This window comes from Micromys minutus, assembly GCF_963924665.1.
Source record: "Micromys minutus genome assembly, chromosome: 4".
Classification (NCBI taxonomy): Eukaryota; Metazoa; Chordata; class Mammalia; order Rodentia; family Muridae; genus Micromys; species Micromys minutus.
In genome coordinates, this window is record NC_137973.1 from 38,123,589 (window position 1) to 38,148,405 (window position 24,817).

General features: G+C 40.5%; 1 protein-coding gene across 4 annotated transcripts in view; it reads left to right on the forward strand.

Annotated features, from left to right (window-relative positions):
• Window positions 1–1,765: 1,765 nt before the first annotated feature.
• The window catches only part of PHTF1 (putative homeodomain transcription factor 1), a 33,905-nt gene continuing 10,853 nt past the window's right edge, over window positions 1,766–24,817 (forward strand). For 2 of the 4 annotated variants that reach the window (XM_080915752.1, XM_080915754.1), the window contains exons 1-11: window positions 1,766–2,121; window positions 2,412–2,486; window positions 3,073–3,129; window positions 12,321–12,390; window positions 13,415–13,573; window positions 16,228–16,384; window positions 17,873–18,007; window positions 19,041–19,200; window positions 21,484–21,657; window positions 21,766–21,855; window positions 24,253–24,474. In XM_080915752.1, the coding sequence (XP_080771878.1) occupies window positions 2,442–2,486; window positions 3,073–3,129; window positions 12,321–12,390; window positions 13,415–13,573; window positions 16,228–16,384; window positions 17,873–18,007; window positions 19,041–19,200; window positions 21,484–21,657; window positions 21,766–21,855; window positions 24,253–24,474 (1,269 nt within the window). In that variant the 5' untranslated portion in view covers window positions 1,766–2,121; window positions 2,412–2,441. The remainder of the gene's footprint in view (window positions 2,122–2,411; window positions 2,487–3,072; window positions 3,130–12,320; window positions 12,391–13,414; window positions 13,574–16,227; window positions 16,385–17,872; window positions 18,008–19,040; window positions 19,201–21,483; window positions 21,658–21,765; window positions 21,856–24,252; window positions 24,475–24,817) is intronic. The other 2 variants (XM_080915755.1, XM_080915753.1) reach the window with 2 other exon arrangements.

The window sequence follows — 24,817 nt, forward strand, 5'->3', positions numbered from 1 at the left end:
CTTGTAAAGTAGGACAATGGAATGCATAGGGTTTTTTTTTTTTCCTGTAAAGTATTTTTTTAATAAACAAAGTCTGATTTGTCCTTTACTGATGTTTCAAAATGAATTGCACATGGGAGTTCTCATTGCCTGCACCCCGTTTGTTGAGTAGTAGTCCTCTCCCTTCCCTGCCCTCCACATCTGCCCACCTTCTTCTTTGTACTAGTTTATTTTTAAGCCTTTGAAGAAAACCTTGGCCTTTTCTTTCCCAAAGAAAGGGTCAGAGATACCCAGTTAGTGATAGTTGTCCATACAGCTGCTTAGATTGGTTATGTGTCCTCAGAGCAGCCTTAGCCTTGTGGAAACTCACGGCGTAATAATGAAGATGGTGCTTACTTTTCAGATGTGGATTGAGTATGCGATGCATTAAGTTTTGCGTCAACTCTGTAGTTTAAGTGCCTGTTCTGACAGCATTTAGGTCTTCCAAGGTGTCTCAGTGTAGTCCATTAGTTCTCATAGATAGGAGGGAAGTAATTATCTCCAGAAAACAGCTGAGGAAATGGACTTGTTTAAATCAGTTTCCTAAAAAGGCAGGTCATTTCTGGGAGCTGGGGCCTGAATGTCTTACAGAGTAGCATCCTAATAAAACACTGAAAAATTTTAACAGGGTTCCTGGAAAACAATTTGTGACTGTTTTATTCCTGAAAGCACTATCCACAGCCCAGAAAAAGACCTTTGTGTTCGGCAACGAAGTCAAATGCTTTCATTATTAGTGTTAAATTTAGGTCGTAAAGTAATTTTTTTTGTCATTTGCCAAAATTAGTCGTTGCCTTGAGTTACACTGTTCAGCAGTACTGAGGAGACTGTTAAGCCTTAACGGTTAAGAGGTAAAAGCAGTGGGGACCATTGCCAATATATGGGTGAAGTAATTTTTTGAAAATTATTCCTATGGGTGTTACATTTAATTCGTATTAAAGTATGGATAACTTTCATTTGACGCGGTCTTTTTATGGCTTATAAAATGCCTATACGCTGGGGACTGCATCAACTAAATGCCTAGGGCAAGAAAGGACTAAGCTTTAAGTTGAAGACAGTGGCCCCTGGAAACAAGCCACTAAGGGCGCACACAATGTATGAGAAAAGAACGGTTTAGAAACCCCGTGGGTATACATTTATATATTTACGTTAGAAAGCAGTTGCCCTTTCTCCGGACCTCTTTTTGAATCACTAAAACCAGGCATTTTCTTCGATTTGGGGAAAGTCCCAGTGCGGTCCGAGCCCTGTGCATCCCCTTAGTCTTGTGTGGGCAGCAGAAAGCCTTTGTCCCAGAGCTGCTGAGAGCCGAGGGAGGAACCGCTAGGGCACAGCCGCCTGTCCACGTTCCAGGCCGTGCAAATTCACCAACATCTGTCCATCCAACAAGAACGGAGAACTCGTGCGGAAGGCTCGTGTCCCGCACTAGTTTGTGAGTTCGTCCACCCAAAGGAGACAAGAATATGAAGTAAACACGACGCCAAATGCTACAGACCCGCACAGGAACCTCTGGAACATCGGGGCCAGCCTCCTGGGGATTGACGGGTACTGGGAGGGTCGTTTCTGAGGTGACTTTCCGTTGAGCGTCCAGGGTCACACGCGAGGCGGCTGTCGCTTCTGCCTCGGAGCAGCCAGAGCGGCGGGAAGGCGGCCGGGGGCGGAGCCGGAAGGCGGAAGCGGCTGATCGCATCCTGAGCCTGTGGAGCCGCGGCCGGTCCCTCACGGACGACGCGCGCCGCCGCTCCGGCCCGGGGCGGCCTGCTGCCTTCCAGCCGGGCACCCAGCCCTTGCGGGTGCCGAGGTGGCAGGCGAAGGCACCCTTCCCGCCTCCTTCTGCTCATTTCCCAGTTGGCTCCTGGCTTCTCTCATGGCCAGTTCTGTGGCCGTCTAGGTCGGGCGTCTGTCGCTGCAGGCTGCGCTCCTTGGGGCGCCAGGCGGCGGGCTGCCTCCGGGGCTGGGCTGGCCGCCGTGGTCTCCATGGTAACGGCCGGGCCTCTAGGGGAAGATGCGGCCTGCTTGTCCGGCCGCCTCGCCCCCGGCCTCTCGGTCCGGCGGGGGTCACTGAGGAGCGGGGGCCCGGCCCGCAGCCTGCCTGGCAGCGGGCACCAGGTGAACCGGCCGCGGGAGGCGGAGGGCGCGGGAGGCCAGCTCGGGTACTTGCTGTCCCTGCATCCACACTTGTACTGAATGGTGCAGAGGCTTCTCAGTTTTCTCAGTTGCTGCGTCCATTTCTCCCTTCAACCCCCCCCCACCCCCCCGCTCCCGCTCCCCTTCCTGGCGAACACCTCAAGAAAGAGCAGCTCATGGAGAGACCGGGAGAGGCAGATTTTAAGCCGTACCCCAAACGGGACAGTGACCTAAAACAACTGGACTTATCGACACATTTCCTTCGTTTTCAGTGAGATCTCACTCTCTGGCTGGAGACACAGATGGCCTCAAATGAGAGAGATGCTATATCATGGTATCAGAAGAAGGTAACAACAGTAGTTTTTATTTGTAAACCATACTTCCTGCAAAAACTCCATTAAAGAATATTGTTAACTGTCCTTAAGTTTGGTAATATCACATGTTCTTATATAATATCTCAACATAACTGTAAAAAATGATATGCAAAGTCATTATAAATCCAGTTTTAGGTTCCAGGAAGTGAGCTGTATGTACCTTTCTCTCTGCAGCATGCATGAACTACTACAATGCTTTGCAAATTATCAGTCTTTTATTTATTTTTTTTATAAAGACAAGAACGAAATCCTTATCTGCATGGCTCAGATTGCTACTATCATCTGATTGAGCTGTTCCTTACTTCTTTCTCTCTGATATTCCTATTGATGTTTTCTTTAGGGAGGGGAATTTTAGGTGATCTTTAGTGTAAAATATTTGGGGTGTTGCTCTTTTTACTTTTTTTTTATTCAGTCTTTTTTTTTTTTTTTTTTGGAAATATCCCTGGGGAGTATGAACTTACTATGTAAGAAACCCACTTTCCAGACACCATGTTTAATAGATTCATGACTTTGTGAGGGTTGCCTTTGCATCATTTAAATAGCCTGCTCCTTATTTCAGATTGGAGCATATGATCAGCAGATATGGGAAAAGTCAATCGAACAGACTCAGATTAAGGTAAATTGATTTCTTTGATTCTAGCTTTGTTACTGCTTTAAAGAGAAGAGAGGATCATACTTCTTTAAAATATGCATTTACCCACCAGGTATGCATTCTTGTACCCTTTGAATTTTATAAGAAAAAAGCAGTGCATGGGTAATGATAGAGGACAGTTGTTATGTGGCCTCAGCAGCAAATGTCCCAGGGAAATGGGAACGTGGCTTCTTATTTCTGGTCAATTTTTTACCATGTGACAGTTCAGATCCAGTATTGCCAGGCCTTTATTGGAAAGAGGCTGAAAATAAGCACATTTAACAAAGAAATGTTAAATTTTTAAGGGGTAGTTATCTTCTTTCTCTCTTCTTTCTCTTCTCTGTCTTCTTTGTCCTTCTCCTTCTCATAATCATAGCCACTATGCAAGCCAAATAAAATTATATTGGGCCAAATATGCATGTATCCTTCTGTGATCTGCTAAGCCATAGCAATAGTGTAATAGGAATGGCTGGACTGGGAAATTAGATATTGCCTTGTGATCCCTAAAGATCCATGTGTTTTGTCTGAGTTTTTGTTTCCTAGTCTTTAAAAGGATTTTACTTCCTGCTGCAGAATAAGAATAAGAAACCTCCTGTTGTCCTTTAGATTTTCTCACCTCTTATTTCCAAGCCTCTTAACATATGCCTTTTAGTGCACCCTATCCGAGTTGAGTTCCTTGTTAGCCAGTGTGTATGCCTAGAGCTCAAGGGCAGGGGTGTTTATCTGTGTCTGCTCTGGGAGAATCTTGTTCCCCTGTTGTTGCTCTGCAGAATCTGCCCCTCCATTGTTTTCTGTTCGGGTGGTTACCTATTTCTTTAGTGGCAATGTCACAGCTAATGTGTTGCAGGAGTAAGTAGTAAGAATGTTGGCAAACTGCAGGGCAGGTCTTAAGCACAGGAATAGTGAGGCCAACATAAGACAGACTCTTTGAGCTTTTACATGTGTGTGGTTTGCAGTTCTTTTTTAGAGGAAGCACAGGAAGTTGGGTAGGTGGGGTAGGATCTGGGAAGAGTTGGAGGAGAAGAAAGAATATGGTAAAAATATATTGTATGAAAAAACAGACCTTAAATTTTTTTTTAGAGTGTCCTAAAAAAAAAAAAAAGCAGTTCCTGCCTTCATGTTGAGAATAGAGGGAGAAAACTAAGATTTTTTTTCTAAATATACTTTTTTGATTAAAAAACCAAACAAAAAAATAAATGTTAAAAAATGTTTAAAGTGCATTTATGAAAGTATAGTTTAAGATGTTTAAAAGGTACTGGAGAAGTGGTTAAGAGCACTTAGCTACTCTTCCAGAGGACTGGGTTCTGTCCCTAGCACCATGTGGTGGCCCACAACCATTTATAACTCCAGTTCTAGGGGACCTGACAACCCCTTTTGACCTCTGTGGGCATGGAAGTATTTGAATGGTACACGTACATACATGCAGACAAAACACCCATGACACATAAGACAATCTAATCTAACACCCTCTTTTGATACATAAAATAATCTAAAAATTAAAACAACTTTAAAAACAAGATACATTAATCTCAGATGGGAAAAATGGCAAGAACTCTTTGGTAAACTCTTACTAAATTTCTGGGTTTTGGAAGATGTTGAACACAAGGGAAAAGTATTAACAGAAGTATAGGACTTGTTTAAAGACAACAAGCATCCCAGTGTGACTGCAGTGGAAGCGTGTGGACAGAGTGGAAACCCGAAAATGAGTTTTACTCAGAACTTATGTTCTGAAGAGAATTGAGAGAAAGCTGTGTGTGAGTAAGGATGTGAGCTGAGGTGCTTCTATGCAGCCGGAGTGGTGTGGGCTGCTGTCCACTGTATGACACTCCTCCCAGCCTCCTGTGCTAGGATTACCAAGACATCTAAACTCCTTAGATGTGAGAAAGCAAACTGTGAACATAGCTAAGTGAAAATTCTTACCAAAATATTAACACCAGCATTTTAGCAACAAACAGAATGATTTATCTACTGTGGTTGAATACAGTTTACATAAGAATGTACCTTTTTCTTTTATGTGGGATTTTAGACAGGTCTCACTGTAGTCCTGGCTAGCTTGGAACTCAATAATTTGACCAGCCTGGCCTCACATTTGCAGTAATCCTGTCTTTGACTCCTAGGTTCTGGATTAAAAGTGTACAATACTACACTCCCGTACAAGATTAATTTTAACATTTGAAATAAATTAATTTGAAGTAAATTAATGTGTCTAATGGAATAAAGAATCAAACCATATGATTTTAATAGATGCAGTAAAAACACTTGACAAAATTCTGTGCATTTGTAAAATTTATAACGATGAAATAAGAGTTGAAAGTAGGTTCCTCAACTTATTAAACGCTAGAAAAAAGCCTACAGCAAATGTCACCCTTAATGGGTAAAAATTACTCTCCCCATAGTCAGGAAAAAAGCAAGAATACTGATTTCCATACTTTTATGTAATCATGGATCCTAGCCTGTGCTATAAGGCAAGCAAAAGAATGAAAAGACACCAAGACAGGAGAGAAATGGAAGTTGTCTTTATTATTGACCTAACCACACTTAGAAAATTCTAGGAAACCTATACAAATTACTAACAGGTAAGTTTGGCAAGGTCTTTGGATATAAGATCAGTACACAAGAATCACTTGAGTTTCTAAGTATTAGCTATGACAATCTGCAAGCAAAATTAAGAAAATATTCCAGCATTTGAGAGGCAAAGGCAGGAGGAGGCCAGCTTGTGCTGTAGACAGTAAGATCCTATATCAGAAAAACCAAAGAAGTGGGCTGGAGAGATAACTCAGCAGTTAAGTTTGCTCTGGGGAGACCTGGAGTTAGGGTTCTTATTACTCCCATGAGAAGTCCAGTAAACAATGCCTGTAACTCTAGCCCCAGAGATCTCATGCTCTCTTGAGGCCTGCACATACCCTTACACACACATACAGATAAATGAATCTTAAAATCTTAAAACAAATTCTAATCAATATAAAAAATAAAAAATTTTAGGCATGAGTTTTGTATGGAAAATGTAATGCTTACATGCTGAATCTATACATTGTTTCTCTGAAATGTTAGAAAGGGTTCAGATAAATTGAGCAGCAGAGCCCATTCATGATCTAGAAGATTATTCTTTATTGTTAAAACATTAGTTTTCTTCTTGTATATTTTAATAATATGCCTTTGGGATTCTATCCACCCCTTTTTGGTAGGAACTAATAAGCTGGCTCTGAAATTTTTATGGATTGTAAAGAATGTGGAATATTAAAAATAAACTTCAAAAAGTCAAATTTGGGGGCTGGAGAGATGGCTCAGTGGTTAAGATTACTAACTGCTCTTCCAGAGGTCTTGAGTTCAAATACCAGCAACCACATGGTGGCTCACAATCATCTGTAATGAGATCTGATGCCCTCTTTTGGTTTATCTGAAGACAGCTACAGTGTACTTACATGTAATAAATAAATAAATCTTTTTTTAAAAAGTAAAAATTGGAAGGCTTATATAGTTTGATGTTAAAATTTAGTATGAATTTATAGTAAACAAAATAGGGAAATGATGTTGTATCAGCATGATTGATAAATCGATGGAACAGAAAAGAAAAATGTAGAAATAAATTCCTACCTCTTTGTTTAATTAAAAAATTCTTAGAACTTATTTATTTATTTGTTTGCTTGCTTATTTATTTACTTATTTATATGTGCGGCTGTTTTGCCCACTTGAATGTCTGTGTGCCTGATGCCCAGGAAGGCCAGGAGAAAGCATTGGCTCCCTTGGAGCTGGGGTTACAGATGGTTGTGAACCACTATGTGATTTTCATCTTTTGAGACAAGAGTCTTATTATGTAATCCAGGCAGGCCTCTTTAGGTAGTTTCAGCTGCCTTTGAATTCATAATCCTCCTGCCTCACTGAGCCTTGACAGTGATGATAGGAAGAGGTGTAAACTATGGTCTGTCATAAATTTATTTTTAACAAAGATGTTCATCATCGTAGTTTTTTTCTCTTGTGATAAAAACATTGAACAAAAGCAATATGAAGAAGAGAAGGTTTATTTGGTTTACACTTTGAGATCATCACTGAGGGAAGTCAGCACAGGAACATAAAGCAGGAGCTGTGAGGAACACTGCTCCTTGCTCACTGGCTGGCTCACAGGCCCATTGTGTACAGCTAGCTCTCTTATAAAGCTTCAGGCCCACTTGCCTAGGAATGGCACAACCTACAGTTGACTGGACCCTCCCATATAAGGTAAGACAGGGCCACAGATCATTGGCTCACTGGCCAGTCCTTCGGGTGAGACTTCCTCAGATGACTCTAGGCACCTGTAGTGTCAAGTTGACAACAGAAAGTAACTAGGACAGAGTTAGCCTTTTTAGTATATGGTGCCAAAACAGTTGGGTATAAAATATAAAAATGATCTTTTATTCTTTATACAATACAAAAATGGATTATAGATTTAAGTATAAGAAATTAAACTGCAATTTTTTAGGAGGAATGGTAGGAAATCTTGTCACCTTTAAATGGGTAGAGGCTTTTTATAAACACATATGGAAAAAAATATAGTGATGCATGCCTGAAATTTAAGCACTTAAGGCAGGAGGATTGTAAGTTCAAGACCAGCTGGGCTTCATGGAGAGGACTTGCATAGTGTCAACAGTCCTTAAATAGAGTCAAGGAGCTGACTCAGATAGTCAAGGTGCTTTGCTGACAAGACTGACAATCTGAGTTCAATCCCTGGGACACACAAGGTGGGAAGGAATAAAAGAGCTTTTGCAGAGTATCCTCCTTATTCCCAACTCTGGCTGGGGCACCTCAGTATACACAGGCATAGTAATAAAGAAAAATGATCCATTGGATTTTAGAAAAATTAAAAGCTTTTACCTAAACATATCATTTAATGAAAGAAAGGGCACAGTCACATACACCTGTTGTTTCAGTTGCAATTACTTGGGAGGCTTAGTAAGGCAAGAGAATGGCTTATGTCTAGGAGTTAGAGGCTATTGTGGACAACACAATAAGACCCCATCTCAACGGATATGAGGGAGGAGGCAAAGCTACATTTTTGGAAAATATAAACATATTTTCAAATCATTTATACAAAGAACTAAGAAAAAGCCTAACTGAGATAATGGTTAAGGTCTCTTAACAGACATTTTAGCAAAGACTAAATAAATTTGTTGGGCACAAGGTGCTTTTCATTAGTCATCAGGGAAGTACATATTAAAATCACAGTAAGATCCACCATTTCCCCTGATAGAATAGTGTACTGGCTGGTTTTGTGTCAACTTGACACAAACTGGAGTTACCACAGAGAAAAGAGCCTCCTTTGAGGAAATGCCTCCATGAAATCCAGCTGTAAGGCATTTTCTCAACTAGTGATTAAGGGGGGGAGGGCCCAGCCCTTTGTAGGTAGTGCCATCCCTGGGCTGGTAGACCTGGGTTCTGTAAGAAAGCAGGCTGAGCAAGCCAGGGGAAGCAAGCCAGTAAGTGACATCCCTCCATGGACTCTGTGTCAGCTTCTGCTTCCTGACCTGCTTGAGTTCCAGTCCTGCAGAATGTTTACCACATTGGTGGTAAACAGCAATGTGGAAGTGTAAGTTAAATAAACCCTTTTCTCCCCAACTTGCTTCTTGGTCATCATGTTTTGTGCAGGAATAGAAACCCTGACTAAGACAAATAGCTAAATTAAAAAGACCAACTCTGGTAAGCAAAGATATAAAGAACTGAGAATGCAGAAACTGTTGGTTGGCATGGAAAACTGAAAGTTGTTTTATGGTCTCTTAAAAGTTAAATGTATGATTTATGTGTTTCTAGGTGTTATACAAGTTCTCATTGTGTTGTAGTAAATGTGAGTTGAGTTAGATGTGGGTTCTAAAATCCTCATTGTGCTATATTTCACATGCCATTGCTTTTGTCATGACAGTGTTCCCTCTTATTTTCTCATTTCTCTAACACCATTTCTGATAAAGCAACAAAAAGAGGAATGACTTATTTTGTTCATGGGCTCTTGGCTCCATTTTCTGGGCTCCTTGTAAGATCCAACATCATGGAAACAGGAACATGAGTAGGAGAGGGCTCACCTTGTGGACAGGAAGCAGTGAGTGAGGAAGGAACTTGGGAGCAGGTATAACCTTCAGTGGCACATCACCAGAGACTGACTTACTACATTAAGGCCCTACCTCCTAAAGTTTCCACCTCCTAACCCCTACCCCGAAATATCACCACTAGCAGGTGAAAAATTGTTAAGTTCATGGGGAAGCATTTCAGAAGTCAAAGGTTGCTTCCTCTTTTGTCCTGGACTTTATTGTAGGTTTATTCTTTCAGTGACAATAAAATGAAAATTCAGCACATTGGGAACTAGATAGGAGGGATTACAGAGCTTCACTTGTTTCTTTTATTCACGTTTACATATACAGTCCATCCATGAGGTGGTAGTTTGTCAGTGTTTTGTTCTGTCCTTTAGGTGGTATATAAGGGGTTTGGTCTCGATTGCAGTAACATGCCCAGGGCTTTTGTAAGGTGCTTTCAAACTAGTGACATGGTACTACAGTTTTGTTAGGGCTTTCTGTGGAAGGAGACTGCAGAGGTGCAGGCTTCTACACAGGCAGAGTGTAGGAATGTCTCCTTTCCTGCAGTCTTACCTACATAGAGACTGTGTGGAAATGAGGAAATCACATACAGTTCCCAGGGTTTATTCTTAAAGCTTTCAAGGTCAAGCCATATTGTTTCATCTTTAACAATACCTCCTCCTCTTTGCTGTGGAATGCATTTGGTTCCATGTATCGAGACACAGGATATGTAATGATTAAGACTGAGGCTAACTTGGTTTCATCTCTGGGTTTTGGTTTCTTTAGCTGTGTGGGTATTTTGTGTCCCTGTGTGTGCATTAGGAGTTCCTAGCAGGAATTTAGGTGTCTTGCTCTCATTTTCTGGCTTATAATCTTGAGAGAAGATCTCTCATTGCATTGGAACCTTGTTATATAGACCTTGGCTATTGAGCTATGTAAATCTGCCTCTCTCCTAATGCTGGGGTTACAGGCACCTGTAGCCAATGCCTAGCTTTTTATGTAGGACCTGAAGATTCAAACTCAGGTCATCTTGCTTGCAGAGCAAACATGCTTTTATACTAACTTTTTAAACCTTTTATACTAACTTTGATGGTTGAGCATGAAATTAAAATTCAACTTTCTCTCACTTTTAAAGTTTTATTTTGTATATGAGTATTGTGGTTTGAATAAAAATGGCCCCAACAGGCTTATAGAGAATGCAACTCTTAGGAGGTGTGGTCTTGTTGGAGTAGGTGTGGCTTTGTTGGAGGAAGTGTGTCTCATTCATTTTCTGCTGCCTTCAGATAAAGATGTAGAACTCTCAGCTCTTTCTCCAGTACCATATCTGTCTGCACACCACCATGACAATAACAGACTAAACCTCTGAAACTCTAAGCCAGCCCCAGTTAAATGGTTTTCTTTTTAAGCGTTGTTATGGTCATGGAGTCTATTCACAGCAGTAGAACTTTAACTAAGACAAGTGTCATGCCTGAATATGTCTATAAATGACACGCATGCAGTGCCTGTCCCAGGAGACTACAAGAGAATGCTGGATTTGGAATTGGAGTAGTGGATGGTTGTGAGCTGCCATGTATGTGCTGGGAGCTAAAGCCTGATTGCCTGAAAGAGCAGCAAGTACTCTTGACCTCTGAGCCATTTCTGCAAGACCTGCCATCTTCCCACTTCCCCTGTCATTCTAATGTATATATGACACACATGGTACACAGGTATTTGTGTGAGTGTGGACTCTGTGCCACAGCATGTTTGTGGACAACTTTATCAGCCCTTGCTTTTCAGTTTGTTTGAGACACGGTTTCTTGTTAGGCATTTGTATGCCCTGCACCTGGTCTGTAAGTTGAGGATTCTCTAGTTTCTGCCTCCTACCTCACCACAGGAGTGCTGGAGTTATAATGGTGCTGTATGGGTCTGGCTTTTCATGGGTTCTAGGGATGAGAATCATCAGGTCCTCCCACTATAGTGGCAAATGCTTTACCTACTGAACCATCATTTTACCTAAAACTTATCTCCTAAAAAATTAATAGCAACAAGTGTTTGAGAAACCAAACGTTTGGAATGATATCAGAAGAAAATTTCATAGATATATACTTACTATATGGCAAGGTTATTGTAACTTTCAGATTCTCAGTTGTTCTTCTAAAAACCTAGAAAACCAGGAAATGTCACGTCTTTGAAGTAACAGTGAACCATGGAAAACTTGAGGTTACAACTACTATAGAATTCTTACATTGAATGACATTGTTGATTAAGCTACTTTAATATGAAATAATAGAAGACCAAGTCCTAGAAAAGTTTTGTTTTTTGTTCTCTGAAAAGATGTTCATGGCTAAATTATATAAAGTGTATGCATAAAGGGATTTTATTAAATGGATACATCACAATATTAAGAAATAGGATGTAAGAGGACCCTCTTAGATATAAATTTCAGGAGTATTTGGGTCTCAGAAGAATGCTGAGTGGGCAGTTAGCTTACCCATAGGTTTCCTGAGAGTCTGAGACTGTGGAGGCATCTGGTTTTGTCTGAGACAAAGATGAACTCTGGGCCTGAAAATAGAAATTGGGTGGAGTTTGTATGCAGAAAGGTTAGACCTCAATCCCCTAGTATCTTAAAAGACAACAGTGCCCTCAAGATGGAAACTTGGGATATTACCTTGGATAAAATGTATTGAAGAGGCTCCAGGGGGAGTGAATGTTCACTACAAAGCAAGATGATAAAGTTCTTTAGCTTAATCTGCAAACTCCCACCCAGATTTGTCCTGCCTGTGACTCTCAAGCAAGGAGAATTTTGGAGGAGTCCTTGAGACTCCAGAAAAAAACACTTTGGGTATTGACACTTAGTGATTTTTGTAGCCAAGCTTTAACTATCCTGTTATGAAGCCCTACATTTTTAAGCTATACTTTGATAAATTAAAAACAGACCACACTGTGCACACAGAGAAGGTAATTATAGTGCATGGTTTGAGTTTCCCCAAGGAATAGGACTCTGTAAAGAGTGCTCAGGTTAGGAGACAGACAGAAGCAGTACCTCTCATGCACCTCACAGGCTTGGCTGTCACCACATCAAAAGAAAGAAGTTTTATCTTTTACTCTTAAAAGAACTATGTTTTCTTGGCTTATTTCTGTTTTTGTTTTGTTTTATTATAGGGTTTCAAAAACAAACCAAAAAAAATGGGCCATATAAAACCAGACTTGATTGATGTTGACTTAATCAGAGGTGAGTGGGGAGATTTATTTTGTTTTTTAATATACATATCATGTATTCTCTTTTTCCTCTCCCAACTTAACAAACTAGAGTTACCTGAGAAAAGGAAACCTCAATTGAGGAACTTCATCTTAATCAAATTGGCTTGTGGGCATGCCCTTGGGGTATTTTCTGATTAATGATTGATGTGGGAATGCCCAATTCACTTGAGAGATGCCACCCCTGGGCAGGTTGTATAAGCAGGCTGAGGAAGCCATGGAGCAAGACAGTAAGCAGTACATTTACTTCTCCATGGTCTCACCTTCTATTCCTGCCTCCAGGTTCCTTCCCTGAATTCCTTTTTAGCTTTCCTCAGTATAAGGAGAATTGAACTCTTCTACTCCCAAGTTGCTGTTGGTTAGTGCTCCATCACAGCAACAGAAACTAAACTGATATTCTCCCCACACCTTTCCTTCCTTCTGTTTTTCTTTCCTCCTTCAACTCCCTTCTTGATTGTTCTTTCTTTCTCCCTCTTTTTTTTTTAAGCTTCAAGCTCAATTATCAAACCTCAGTTTCCCAAGTACTGGGATTTCAGGCTAGTTCACTTTACCTAGTTTGTTACCATGTTATTTCATTCTAGTACTGTAGAATAGTGTTAAGTGTATTTCATATTGTTGGCATAGTTGTTTCCAAAAGTAACATTTTCCATCATCACTAAAGTTTTTGCTCTTCTTTTGCTTTAATGCATTGTGGTCATGTAGATAGCATGGTCTTCGAGATAAAATGAAGCTGAACTTGGAGACTACTGATGTATCTTTAAGAGGAATGTATTGTTTGCCATTCAGGTGAGCCTGACTGGCTTTGAGGATCTGTCCTTGTGCCTGAGGTGAGACCATCTCAGAAGTCTTGCCAGCATCTTAGCTGACCTGGTCATGTGTTGATTTTTACCCCACTCCCATTTCTAATGTAATGACAAGTGGCCATCTGTACAGCACATGGACATGTTTCTTATGCATTTTAAATAAATGTTTACTTTTTGTTTATTGACTGCTTAAAGGCTCAACATTTGCCAAAGCCAAGCCTGAGATTCCATGGACATCGCTCACTCGGAAGGGGCTTGTTCGAGTGGTGTTTTTCCCGTTGTTCAGCAGTTGGTGGATTCAGGTTACCTCTCTCAGAATCTTTGTTTGGTTGCTGCTACTTTACCTCATGCAAGGTAACTTGAGCATGGAATAAATTATGATGATTACTTTTCTCTGAACACAATAGGGGCTTACCATACCATCCCATCTCATTTGGGTCTTTAAAGCAGAGCTTTAAACCTTCCTACTTGCAATGCTTTCTTCCTTAAGACATTTTTTTTTTATGCTACCCTAGATATCTTAGAGTTGCTATTGCTATGATGAAATAACCTGACCAAAAGCAAGTCGGAGAGGAAAGGGTTTGGTTTACACTTCCACAGTGTAGTCCATTATTGAAGGAAATTAGGACAGAAACTCAAACAGGCAGGAGCTGATGCAGAAGCTGTGGAGGGGTACTGCTTACTGGCTTGCTCCGCATGGCCTGCTTTATTATAGAACCCAGGACCATCAGTCCAATGATGGTACCACCCACAATGGACTGGACTCTCCCCTATCAGTAATTAAGATTATGCCTTACAGCAGGATCGTATGGGGACATTTTCTTAATTAATTGAGGTTCCCTTCTTTCAGATAACTCCAGCTTGTGTCAAGTTGATATACAACTAGCCACCACACTAGATATATAGGTATATAAAATAAGTATAGAAATCAAACATTTACTGGTAATAACTCAGAAAGAAGGGATGGGGAGTTGGCTCAATGGTTAAGGGTACAGTTCAATTCCCAGCACCCAATTGGCAGCTCACAACTGTTTCCATGTCTGCGGGCAGCAGGCATACGTGTGCCAAATACATGCAGCCAAAACACTCATACAAAATAAACAAATTAATTAAGGTTGTTTAGCTGGGCACAGTGGCCCCCACCTTTAATCTCATCATATAGGAGGAAGAGCAGGTGGGTCTCTGAGTTTATGGACAGACTGGTCTGTATAGCAAGTTCTAAGCCAGTTATAGTTACATGGTGAAACCTGTCTTCAAAACAAAACAAAAACACTAAACAAACAAAACCAAGGTAAAGAAAATAAAGTCAGAAATAAATTTGTTTTAAAATAATTCTTTGGTGGGTGTGTATACATGCATATAATTTTACAATGTATTATAAATGAAAGCCAACTGAATACTAATGAAATAGTTGAGCATGTTTAGTTTTATGCCTTTAAATCTTGAGCATACACACATATAAATTATTTAAATTATTTATATAAATTTATTTATTTGAGAATTTTGTAAGTTTGATCATATCTCTCCCTCCTTCCAACTCCCCATGGATCCTTTCCAATGCTTACCTCATCTAATTTAATTTCTTCTTCTTTTTGTTCTTAAAACCCACTGAGTGCAGCCATTGCTGCCTTTATTGGCTGGGTCTGGGGCCAGACACTGGTGCACAGGCAGACTTAGTTTTGGTTTAACCACCATCACCACATCCCCTCTCCTATCTCTTCCCTCAGCTCCCATCTCCCCTACTGCACAAAAGCTTATCTCCCCCACTTTGATATCACATGTATTCTATCACCTTCTCCCATTAAGACTTCTTTTCTCTCCCCTCCAGGCACAGGGAGGAATTGTTAAATCTGTGGATGGTTATGATTAAGAAGTAAAAAGAGGGTGGTGTTAGGGATGAGAGAAAGATGATGCAGGAATAGGAGGGAAAGTATGAGGTTTGGCTGAAGAGCATGCTGAAGAAAGTCACAGTAAACTGAGTGGAGAAACCCAAACAGCAGGCCTAAAACCTAATTAAGCAATAATCAAACCAAAGCAAAACCAGCATGAGACATATCTGTCAGAATAGAGGTTAAATCACAGGATAACAGATTAAAAGAATGCCTGAATACAATTTCATTTTGTATAGGAACGTGCTTGCTTTCTAAAGTCTATACAGAATATTTCATATTCAGAAATCAGCAGGGATGTAGTTCATGAATACTCTTGTTATTATGTTGGGGTTTTCGTTCCCTTTGAAATTCAGCCTTTGTCAGCATTTGTTGAAGATTTATCCAACAAGGATCTTGGTTCATTGGGTTAGTACTAACTTTTCTCTACCAGTGACTGTTTATATAAGATGAGAGTTATCATACATTAAAATTAAGAAGAACTATAAAATAGTTTATGGGTATCATTTCATTTTTATTTTTTATTTTTAGTTTTGAAATCTTATATTGTGTATAATATATAATGAAAAGAAGCAATGCTGTATGGTAGTTGAGTCAAAGCTTCAGTAGTTGCTTTCCAGATATACTCTCTGGCCTTGGGAATAATTTTCATTTGAGTGAACAATAGTTCACAACTGTCTTTTTTGAAGGCTGGACAGATGACTCAGAAGTTAAGAGCATTTGCTGGTCTTGCATAGGACCTAGTTTGTTTCCCAGCACTCAGTGTTGGGCAGCTCATGACTACCTATAACTCTGGCTGCAAAGGATCTGACACTGTTCATGGAGCACACAGACTCTTTTACACATAAATTAAAATGAGTCTTAAAACACCCCAAACTGTCTGCTGTACATGACATCTGGTTGTTCTGTGGTGGAAACCCTCTAGGGATGTCTGGATTTTCATGCTTCTAGTTTGCAAAATATTTCCAGTAGGTTATTTCTTACTTACCTTGAAGTCTAATGTAGGAAATTCTTTACTTTTATGAGTTCTTTGAGAAAGGACAACTTGTGGAAGCACGCACAGTTCCTAGAGTGTGCTTTTCTGGAGTGCACAACTGCTTTCCTTTCCATCCTCTGCAGTCACAGCGATCGTCTTATATCTCATGATGCCTATTGTGAGTGTGAGTGAGGTGCTTGGACCCTTGTGCCTTATGCTGCTCATGGGAACTGTCCACTGTCAGATTGTGTCAACTCAGATGACAAGGCCATCAGGAAGCAATGGGAGTCGGAGAAGGAGGTAAGGTGAGCGCTGGAGTGGAGTGGAGTGCGTTCTTCTTTGTTGTGTGTTTGACTTAGAAATGACAGTTGTCTCACTGTCTCCTGTTGCTAAGAACTTGGCTTAGTTTTATGTGGCCCTTGGCACAGTAGGGTTCAAAAGGAAAATTACTACTTTTCAATAATGGTTTTAAAAAGCATTCTCTGGCTGGGGTATATAGGTCAGTGTAGGGCACTTGCCTCTTATGAGCTAGGTTCAATCTGAACCATCCCCTAAAAGAGAGAATAGAGCAGGGCAGAGTGGAAGGGAAAGAAAAACAGTGTGGTGATAGGTACCTTTAATCCCAACATTTGGGAGACAGTGTGTTCAAGGCCAACCTGGTCTATACAGAATTCCAGGACAGCCAGACTATACATTAAGAGACCTTTCTTGTCTCATCAAAATCCAATAAACCAAAAGAACAAGAAAACCCCAAACCACTACCACCATCACCACCACCAACAACAACAATAGCAACAACCAAACTCTGTAATACTTATGAAAATTCACTATGAATAAAGGATTTCTGTACACCGGGTTAGAGCTACCAACATTTTGACCTCTTTCTCATAAGTGTGTAATTGAGAACTGGCCCCATAGGACATGCTGTATCCTACCTAGCCCATGGAAAGCTAGCCCATTGCTTCAGCTTTTAGACCAGTCTGGTCTGTGTAATGAGTTCCAGGCCAACATGCTTACATAGTAAGATCCTGTCTCAAAGACAACAACCCCTAGCCAAACTCAAGTAAAAAGTACATAATTGATTTCTTTGATTTGCTTAGATCTTAATTCTGTTAAGTTTCTGTTGATTGTGTGGTATATGTGGTGTTTGGAGTGTTGATGTTTTCTTAGTAGATTCAGTGTTTATTTTCCAAAAGTGGTTTTCTCTTTCCTCAGACTATTTCTAGATTTGTTTACATAGGCAAGTAATAAATGAGACAGTGGCATTTGGGTCAGTGAAGTTTAACACATTTATTTTTCAGTGTTATTTTCAAAACATGGCTTTTAAATTGAGATTCCTTATAAACTTAGTATTTTCTAAGGAAACTGGTCATTGCACTGTGTCTCGTTGGGATTAGAGGCGGTGTCTGTAACTCAGGCCAGTCATTTAACCAGGTAGTGTCAGTGAGAGACGATGGGTGCTGTCATTGGTTGTTTCCTGATTCAACGTGCTACAGGGTGGACGGAGAAGTGTGATCTGTCTGTCTGGTGCAGAAGGTGTCCCCACGTTAACTCTTTTCTGGTCCTGTTCTGGACAGCAGTTCCATTTTTTTTTTTTTTTAATGGCTGAACAAAATAGTAACACAGGACTTTGCTTTTGAATCTGTGTTTAATCAGAAATGTCCTATAGTTATTTGTCCTTGGTGTATGAAGCTAACTATGTTTGATTCCAGGGAATAGTGTGTTAGCATAATGTTCTGAAGAGATACTATTCCAAATAATCTATGATTATTGAAATATTTTTTGTAGAAAATTACGAAAAACTGTAAATGGTGATGGGAACCGAGATAATGGAAATAACTCCCCTGATCAAGTCAGAGCAGTAGAGACTCTTGAGTCTGCACCCAGTGTCGGTGGTTTTTGGGGGACTCTCTTTGGCAACAGGTGGGAGTCTTATATTGGACTTTTTACTTTATTTTGTATTCACCTTAGGATTTGTGGGGTCTGTAACATAATTGGGCCATAGATGTAAATAGTGTGAGCTTAGTATTATAGCTTGATTTTTAAGGGTTCTAGGAAGACTTGTGTACTGAAACTATTATCTCTAAATCTTTCATGTTATCTATAAAACCTTGTTATCTATTCTCAACACTTATTGCATTTGATTTTAATGGCTTTTAAGGCCACAGTTACAAAAAGCCCTCTGAAAGGTTACAGGCCTAAGCTTACATTTTGACAGAAAGGAGAATTTTAAAAGATGGAGGCTTGTAGAGCTGATGCCCATGAGGAATGAGATGTGGCAAGGAGCCTGGTGTTGATGGGCCATAGGATAGACACAAGCAGATAGATTAAAGACAAACTATAACTCACTTGTAGTTATGCAGGTCGTGAGAGTACCAGTGTGATGACTCAGGCACTTTCCCCCTATATTAAGGATGGTGAATTAAAAAATAAAGCTCTTATTTGAAGGTGAAGTATGTTCACACATTGTTCTAAAGATGCATTTACTCCTCTTGGTGAAGTGTTTGAGTTATGCTGGATATTGTGTGGTCCATGTCCTAGGTGATTATCGTAGTCACACAGGGAGTTGTAGGAATGTGAGTCTCAGGGAAAAAAAAAACTGGTTCTGGATTATTGCATTCTGGAATGTAGCTTGGCAGATGTTTACATAGTTTAGCAGATGGAGTGCATTCTGGGTGAAAGTCTGACATAGTTGAAGCATAGACAGTGGGGAGAGGAGGGCAGCACTGTGGAGTGTGGTGATGGGCAGTCTGAGATAGGAGTGGGCATTACACTGCAGAGTCATCCCGTGAGTGAGTGAATATCCTGTTCCTAAGTTAGAGACCTGAACAATAGGATTTCTTTGTTTTCTAGACATTCAGAGTAATAGGCTGTACTCAATAGAAAAAAGTGATTTCATGAAAGATATTGTTCTAATAAAAGTAATTAGTAACTTTTTTTCTTTTTTAAAAAATAGGATTAAAAGGGTGAAATTAGTATCTAACAAAGGGACTGAAACTGACAATGACTCAGGCTGTTTCCATCCTATCATTAAGAAGAGACAGGGTCGACCAGAGATCAGAATGTGGCAAGCAAGAGAGAAAGCGAAGGTTTCGGATGGAGAAAAGTGCCGTAGGGTAAGATCTAGATGGGCCTAACAGGGTCTTTTTTTGTCCTAGGTAAAATTTTTCTGTTCTGAGACTGTGTAGAGACATAAACTAAATACCTGTAGGTGTAAGTTTGTCAACAAACCGTAAGTAAGTAAAGCCACTGGTTATGAACAAGGAAATACTACAAGCAGATTGGAGCTCATGCTCTAAGATGAGCACACACTAATTCTGCTACTCAGCAGCCTTCATGATGGGTGGGCAGGTTGAAAGGACACAGACAGTGTGGAGGAACCTTGCTTTTTCCAGAGACAGTGATCAGTTTAGTAAGAGTTTGGGAAACTTCTAGGTCCAGTGGAGATGGTTTGTTCTATGTCTAAAACTACACTTTTTTTTTTGTAGTTTTGAAACATTTTTTTCTTGAGCTGACATATTTAATCTAATACTTATTAAGATTTATTTCTAGATTTTTAAAACTTTTTAAAATACAGTATTTATTCTTTGAAGATTTGATGTGAATATACAGTGTATATTGAGTATATTGAACTCCTTCCCCTCCACTGGACCCCTTCACCCCATTACCCTTCTAGCTTCATAACATCTTCATTGTCTCCCTCCCCCTTTTTCTTTTGTAACCCACTGAATCTGTTTAGTGCTGCCAGTATGAACATGGGTGAAAGGCTGTTCACTGGCGTGTTGGTAACATACTAGGGACCAAAACCTAAAGGAGACAGTCTCTTTTTTCCCCAGCAGCCATCATTTTCCAGAAGGGCTTCAGCTAGGAGCAGGGCCTTGGGAATCCCTCGTTCACACGTGCTAGAGAGTTGGCTGTTTTGAGCTTATGCTGGTGCCACAGCTGTTTGTGAGTTATCAGTCATGTCATGCCAGAAGACATTGTTTTATAGCAGTTCTCTCTGACCTCTGGCTCTTAAGACTCTTCTGCCCTCTCTTGAGTACTGTTCCTTGATTCTTGAGAGGGTTGTGTGATATAGATGCTCCATTTATGACTGTATGTTCCATAGATACTTACTCTGTACTCTGACCAGCAGTGAATCTGTACTAACATGTCCATCGGAAGAAGCTTCTCTGATGAGCCTGGCAGCTGTACTCATCGAGGGTGCAAAGATAAATACCTAGAAGGCAGTTTGATACTGTTTCCACTTAGCAAAACAATAATTGTATGTGTACCTCTAGGGCCTAGGAGCTCCCCAACTATGGAATTTTGGCCATACATGTATAGTACCAGGAAAGAGTTCTCTTCCATGGAATGGGCTTTAAATTTAATCAGAAAGTAGTAGGTTACTCCCATAACATGCCCATATTGCATCAATAGCAAACCTTGTAAGACCAATTGTTATTGTCACAGGGTTCACAGCTGGGCAAGTCTGTTGATGACTTTTCTTTCATGGAATCTTACCCAACATCTGCTTCTATGAGCTAGCCAGCAAGGAAAAGCTTCCAGGAGTACCAGCTTGATTTCTCCAAGTCCTGTGAACGAAGTGTGTGTTTTCTTTAGTAGTAGGGTCTAGTCATCAAGTTCCAGTGTGCAACTAAGAGTAGTAGCAATAGCATGCATTATTGTGGGGATCTCTGGGGGAGCTCCCCACAACTTCGAACAACTTGAAGGGAGGTATATCAAACCCAACATTGAGCTCTTTAATGAGAGTCTATGGCTTCTGGGTGGTGTATGAACATCCTCATGAAGGCAACTCCTTTAAATTTCAGTCATATCAATAAATTTGGTTATTATTTTAAGGTGCTTATAAAACGTTCCCATATACTTTCCCCACACATCCTTTGAGATATTTATCCTGTCCCTCCACTCGTCCGCCTTCCTCTCCTAGCATCCTATGGTTCGTTAACCCTTACTACATTCAGACAGTGTACATTGCTTTCAGCGCCTTACAAGTACAAACTGCCTGCCTTGTCTACCCAGCTCTGTGAGGTAGGTACTTCTGTTGTCATGACTTTTCAGATGAGGAAACTGAGCCTCAAGAGAGGTAATAAATTGGCCCAAGGCTGCATAGCTAGTAAGCAGATGTGATTCAGGCGCAGAGCTGACCTGAGCCTGCATTGTAACTGTCCTCACACTGCCTCAGTGTTTGGACTGCTGAGTTTGAGTTTTAAGTGCACAGTTTTCTTAATTTTGAAATATTTAAAAAATGTTGAGATCAAGTAATATATAGACTGGGTAGTTTGAGTTTCATTTCTTTTCATCTCTTGGTAACTTTTCTGTGAATTTTACTTTTAAATGGGCAACTTGCTGGAGTATTTTGTGCTGTCCCTTGTGAGATACTGTTGTTTTCTTTGTAGGAGGCTTATAGGCGTTTGGGTAATGGGATTTCAGACGATCTGTCAAGTGAGGAGGATGGTGAAGCACGGACCCAGATGATATTATTGCGTAGGAGTGTGGAAGGGGCATCAAGTGACAATGGTTGTGAAGTTAAGAATAGAAAATCAATACTTTCAAGGCACCTAAATTCTCAGGTAATTTTCATTTTTGTCTACAAAAGTGTGGAAGGTAACTCCAAAAATACTGAGTAGTAGCAAGATATTTACATGCTTTCCTGTTGTTTGTTGGTTTGATTTTGGCAGGTAAAGAAAACCACGACAAGGTGGTGTCATATAGTTCGGGATTCAGATAGTCTGGCTGAATCAGAATTTGAATCTGCAGCCTTCAGCCAGGTAAAGCACCCTCTGGCAAGAGCAGAATTTGAGGTGTCTTCTTGTGTAAAATGGCTTCATCTATTCCTTTCTTGTGCTTCTCTGACATTTGTATAGTTTGCTTTTAGTTCTGTTGGCTCAATTTGAGATGATTGCTCACTTCTAGACAGGAAGTGGGTTCTTTTTTTTTTTTTTCTTTAACCTTCAAAGTACCAAGATGGGCTGGATAGATATCTCAGTGGTTAAGAGCACTTACTCCTCCTTCAGGGGACCTGGGTTTGATTCTTAGCACCCACATGGTAGCTCACAATCACTCAAAACTCCAATTCCAGGGATCTGTTGCCCTCATTTGATCTCTGTAGGCATTAGGGCACCAGGCATGCATATGTTGCATATACATATATGTAGGCAAAACACGTATACATATAAATAAATCTTTAGGGTAAAAAAGTATCACAGATGATGCTCAGAAGGTGATTGCTTTGGGCATGGAATGGCTCAGTTGGTAAGATTCTTGCCTCAAAAGCATGGGATCTGAATTTTTAATCCCCAGAATCTATGTTAAAAAGAAAAGTCTGGTCATGGTGGCACATACTTGTAATGTCAGCAACAGTGATTTGGTCACTCATGCATGTGTCATACACACACACAGAGGGAGAGGAGAGGAGACAGAATGAGGTTTTAATTTTTAAAAAAGAATTATTTGGGCTGAAGAGATGACTCAGTGGTTAAGAGCACTGACTGCTCTTCCAGAGTCCTGAGTTCAATTCCCAGCAACTACACGGCGACTCACAACCATCAATAATAAAATCTGATGCCCTCTTCTGGTGTGTCTGAAGACAGCTACAGTGTACTTATATATAATAAATAATAAAGATTTTTAAAAGATCTATTTATATGTATGAGCATTTTGTTCATATGTATGACTTTATACCATATGCCTGCAGATGTCTTTAGAAAGCATCAGATCTCTTGGAGCTAGTGTTAGGAGCTGCCACGTGGGTCCTGGGAATCCAGCCTCTATCATCTCTGCAAGAACAAGTGACTTAATCACTTAATCATCCAGGTTCTTAAGTGGTATGGTTACTTATTACTCACTGAGAGCTGGGTGTGGTGGTGCACGCCTTTAACCCCAGCAGAGGCAGTTGAATTTCTATGAGTTCCAGGCCAGCTTGGTCTACACAGTGAGTTTCCAGACAGACAGGGTTTCAAAGAGAAACCCTGTCTCCAAAAACAAACCAAAACACAAACAACAACAAAAGCAAAACTTATTTGGCATATAAAGTTTTACCTTATGTGGACTTGATACTTCTGAAGACAGACTTTAGTAGAAGGACTTCTGAAAGACAGAACAGTAGAATCTGATTGTAAGGGTGCAGGGCATATTGAACACATTTGAATTAGGTGAGCATAATGGTGTGGTTTTCCTTTGTTTCACCCCCAGGCAGTTGGGGTTCTGGGGCAAGTTTCATATTTCTGTTTGTACTGCTGAGGTATTGCACATCTTTCCTGTGACTGGTTATCTTTGTTTGCACATGTCCAGGCTGGGACCTGGCCAAAACTAGCTCTCTAGTCAAGCTCACAGTGTCTCAAAACGTTTAGCCAGGCCATTTGGGCAGATCCTCAGGTGTGTCAGGTGTGCTCAGCACATAGCACACCTAAGTTGAATAGTTGAATGTTTTGTAGTAGCTACTTAGAGGGAAGTTAAAAGTCCTGCTTTGCCAGGCATATTAGATTTCTACAAAGGAACAGAACTGATAGCATGCACACATACATGCATGTATATGTAGATATATGTTTGTATGTGTGCATTATATAGGGGGTTTATTAGCATAGCTCACATGCTGTGGTTTGAATAGTCTGTCAATGTCTGTTCTTGACAGAAAGGCTGAGGATCTGGTGTTCGTTCCATCTACATGTCTGGATGTCTCAGCAGTTCCATTTTGGTGCTGGATCTGAAGGATTGTTGGAGGGCTTCTGGTCTTCAGTTTGTGCTGGAATCCTGAAGTTAGATTTAAGACCAGCTGTAGCAACAGGATAGATGGATTGATTGGATAGTGAGAATTAAGGCAAACAGGCAAAAAGCTACCATCAGATTGCGTGGCCCAGATTTAGGTTGGGTCTTCCTGCTTTAAATACTGGAGTGCCCAGAAGCATAGGTTTTAGTTGATTCTACATGTAAATCAAGCTGACAGCCAAAAATTAGTCATAATATTAGGGTCATTGGAGTTTGACATCTAAACATTAAAATGCATTTAAACATTTAAACATGCATTATTGTGTTTATTATATGAAACCTTGGGAATTAAATACATGATGATCAACTTATGAAAGCTTGCCAGCAATTACCATGGATACTTTGTTCTGTGTTTTATGTATAATTGTTATGTATTTTGTCCTTTTTGTTTTACTTAAAAGGGTTCTAGGTCTGGTATGAGCGGTGGCTCTCGGAGCATTAACTTGTCAAGAAGAGACTCAGAAAGCACCCGACATGACTCAGAGACCGAGGATATGTTATGGGATGACCTTCTCCATGGCCCAGAGTGCCGGTCATCTGTCACCAGTGACAGTGAAGGGGCTCATGTAAATACCCTTCATTCAGGGACCAAACGGGACCCCAAAGAAGATGTTTTTCAGCAGGTACATGAGAACAGTGATTAAAATGGTGTGCTAGTTAGTGTTTTCCAATTTAACAAAAATTACAGTCCCCCAGAAGAGGGAACTTCTAATTGAGGAATCGCCTTGACCAGATTGGCGTGTGGACATGTCTGTGGGATTTTTATGTTGATTTATCCTTGATGTGGAAGGGTACTGTGAGCTGTGCCATCCCTAGGCAGGTAGGTTTGGGCTATATAAGAAAGGTATCTGAGCAAGCCAGCAAATAGCATTTCTCTGTGGTTCTGTGATGTGAGTTCCTGTCCTAGCTTTCCTCAGTGATAGTCTGTGACGTGGGAGTTTTAACATGAGATAAACCTTTTACTTC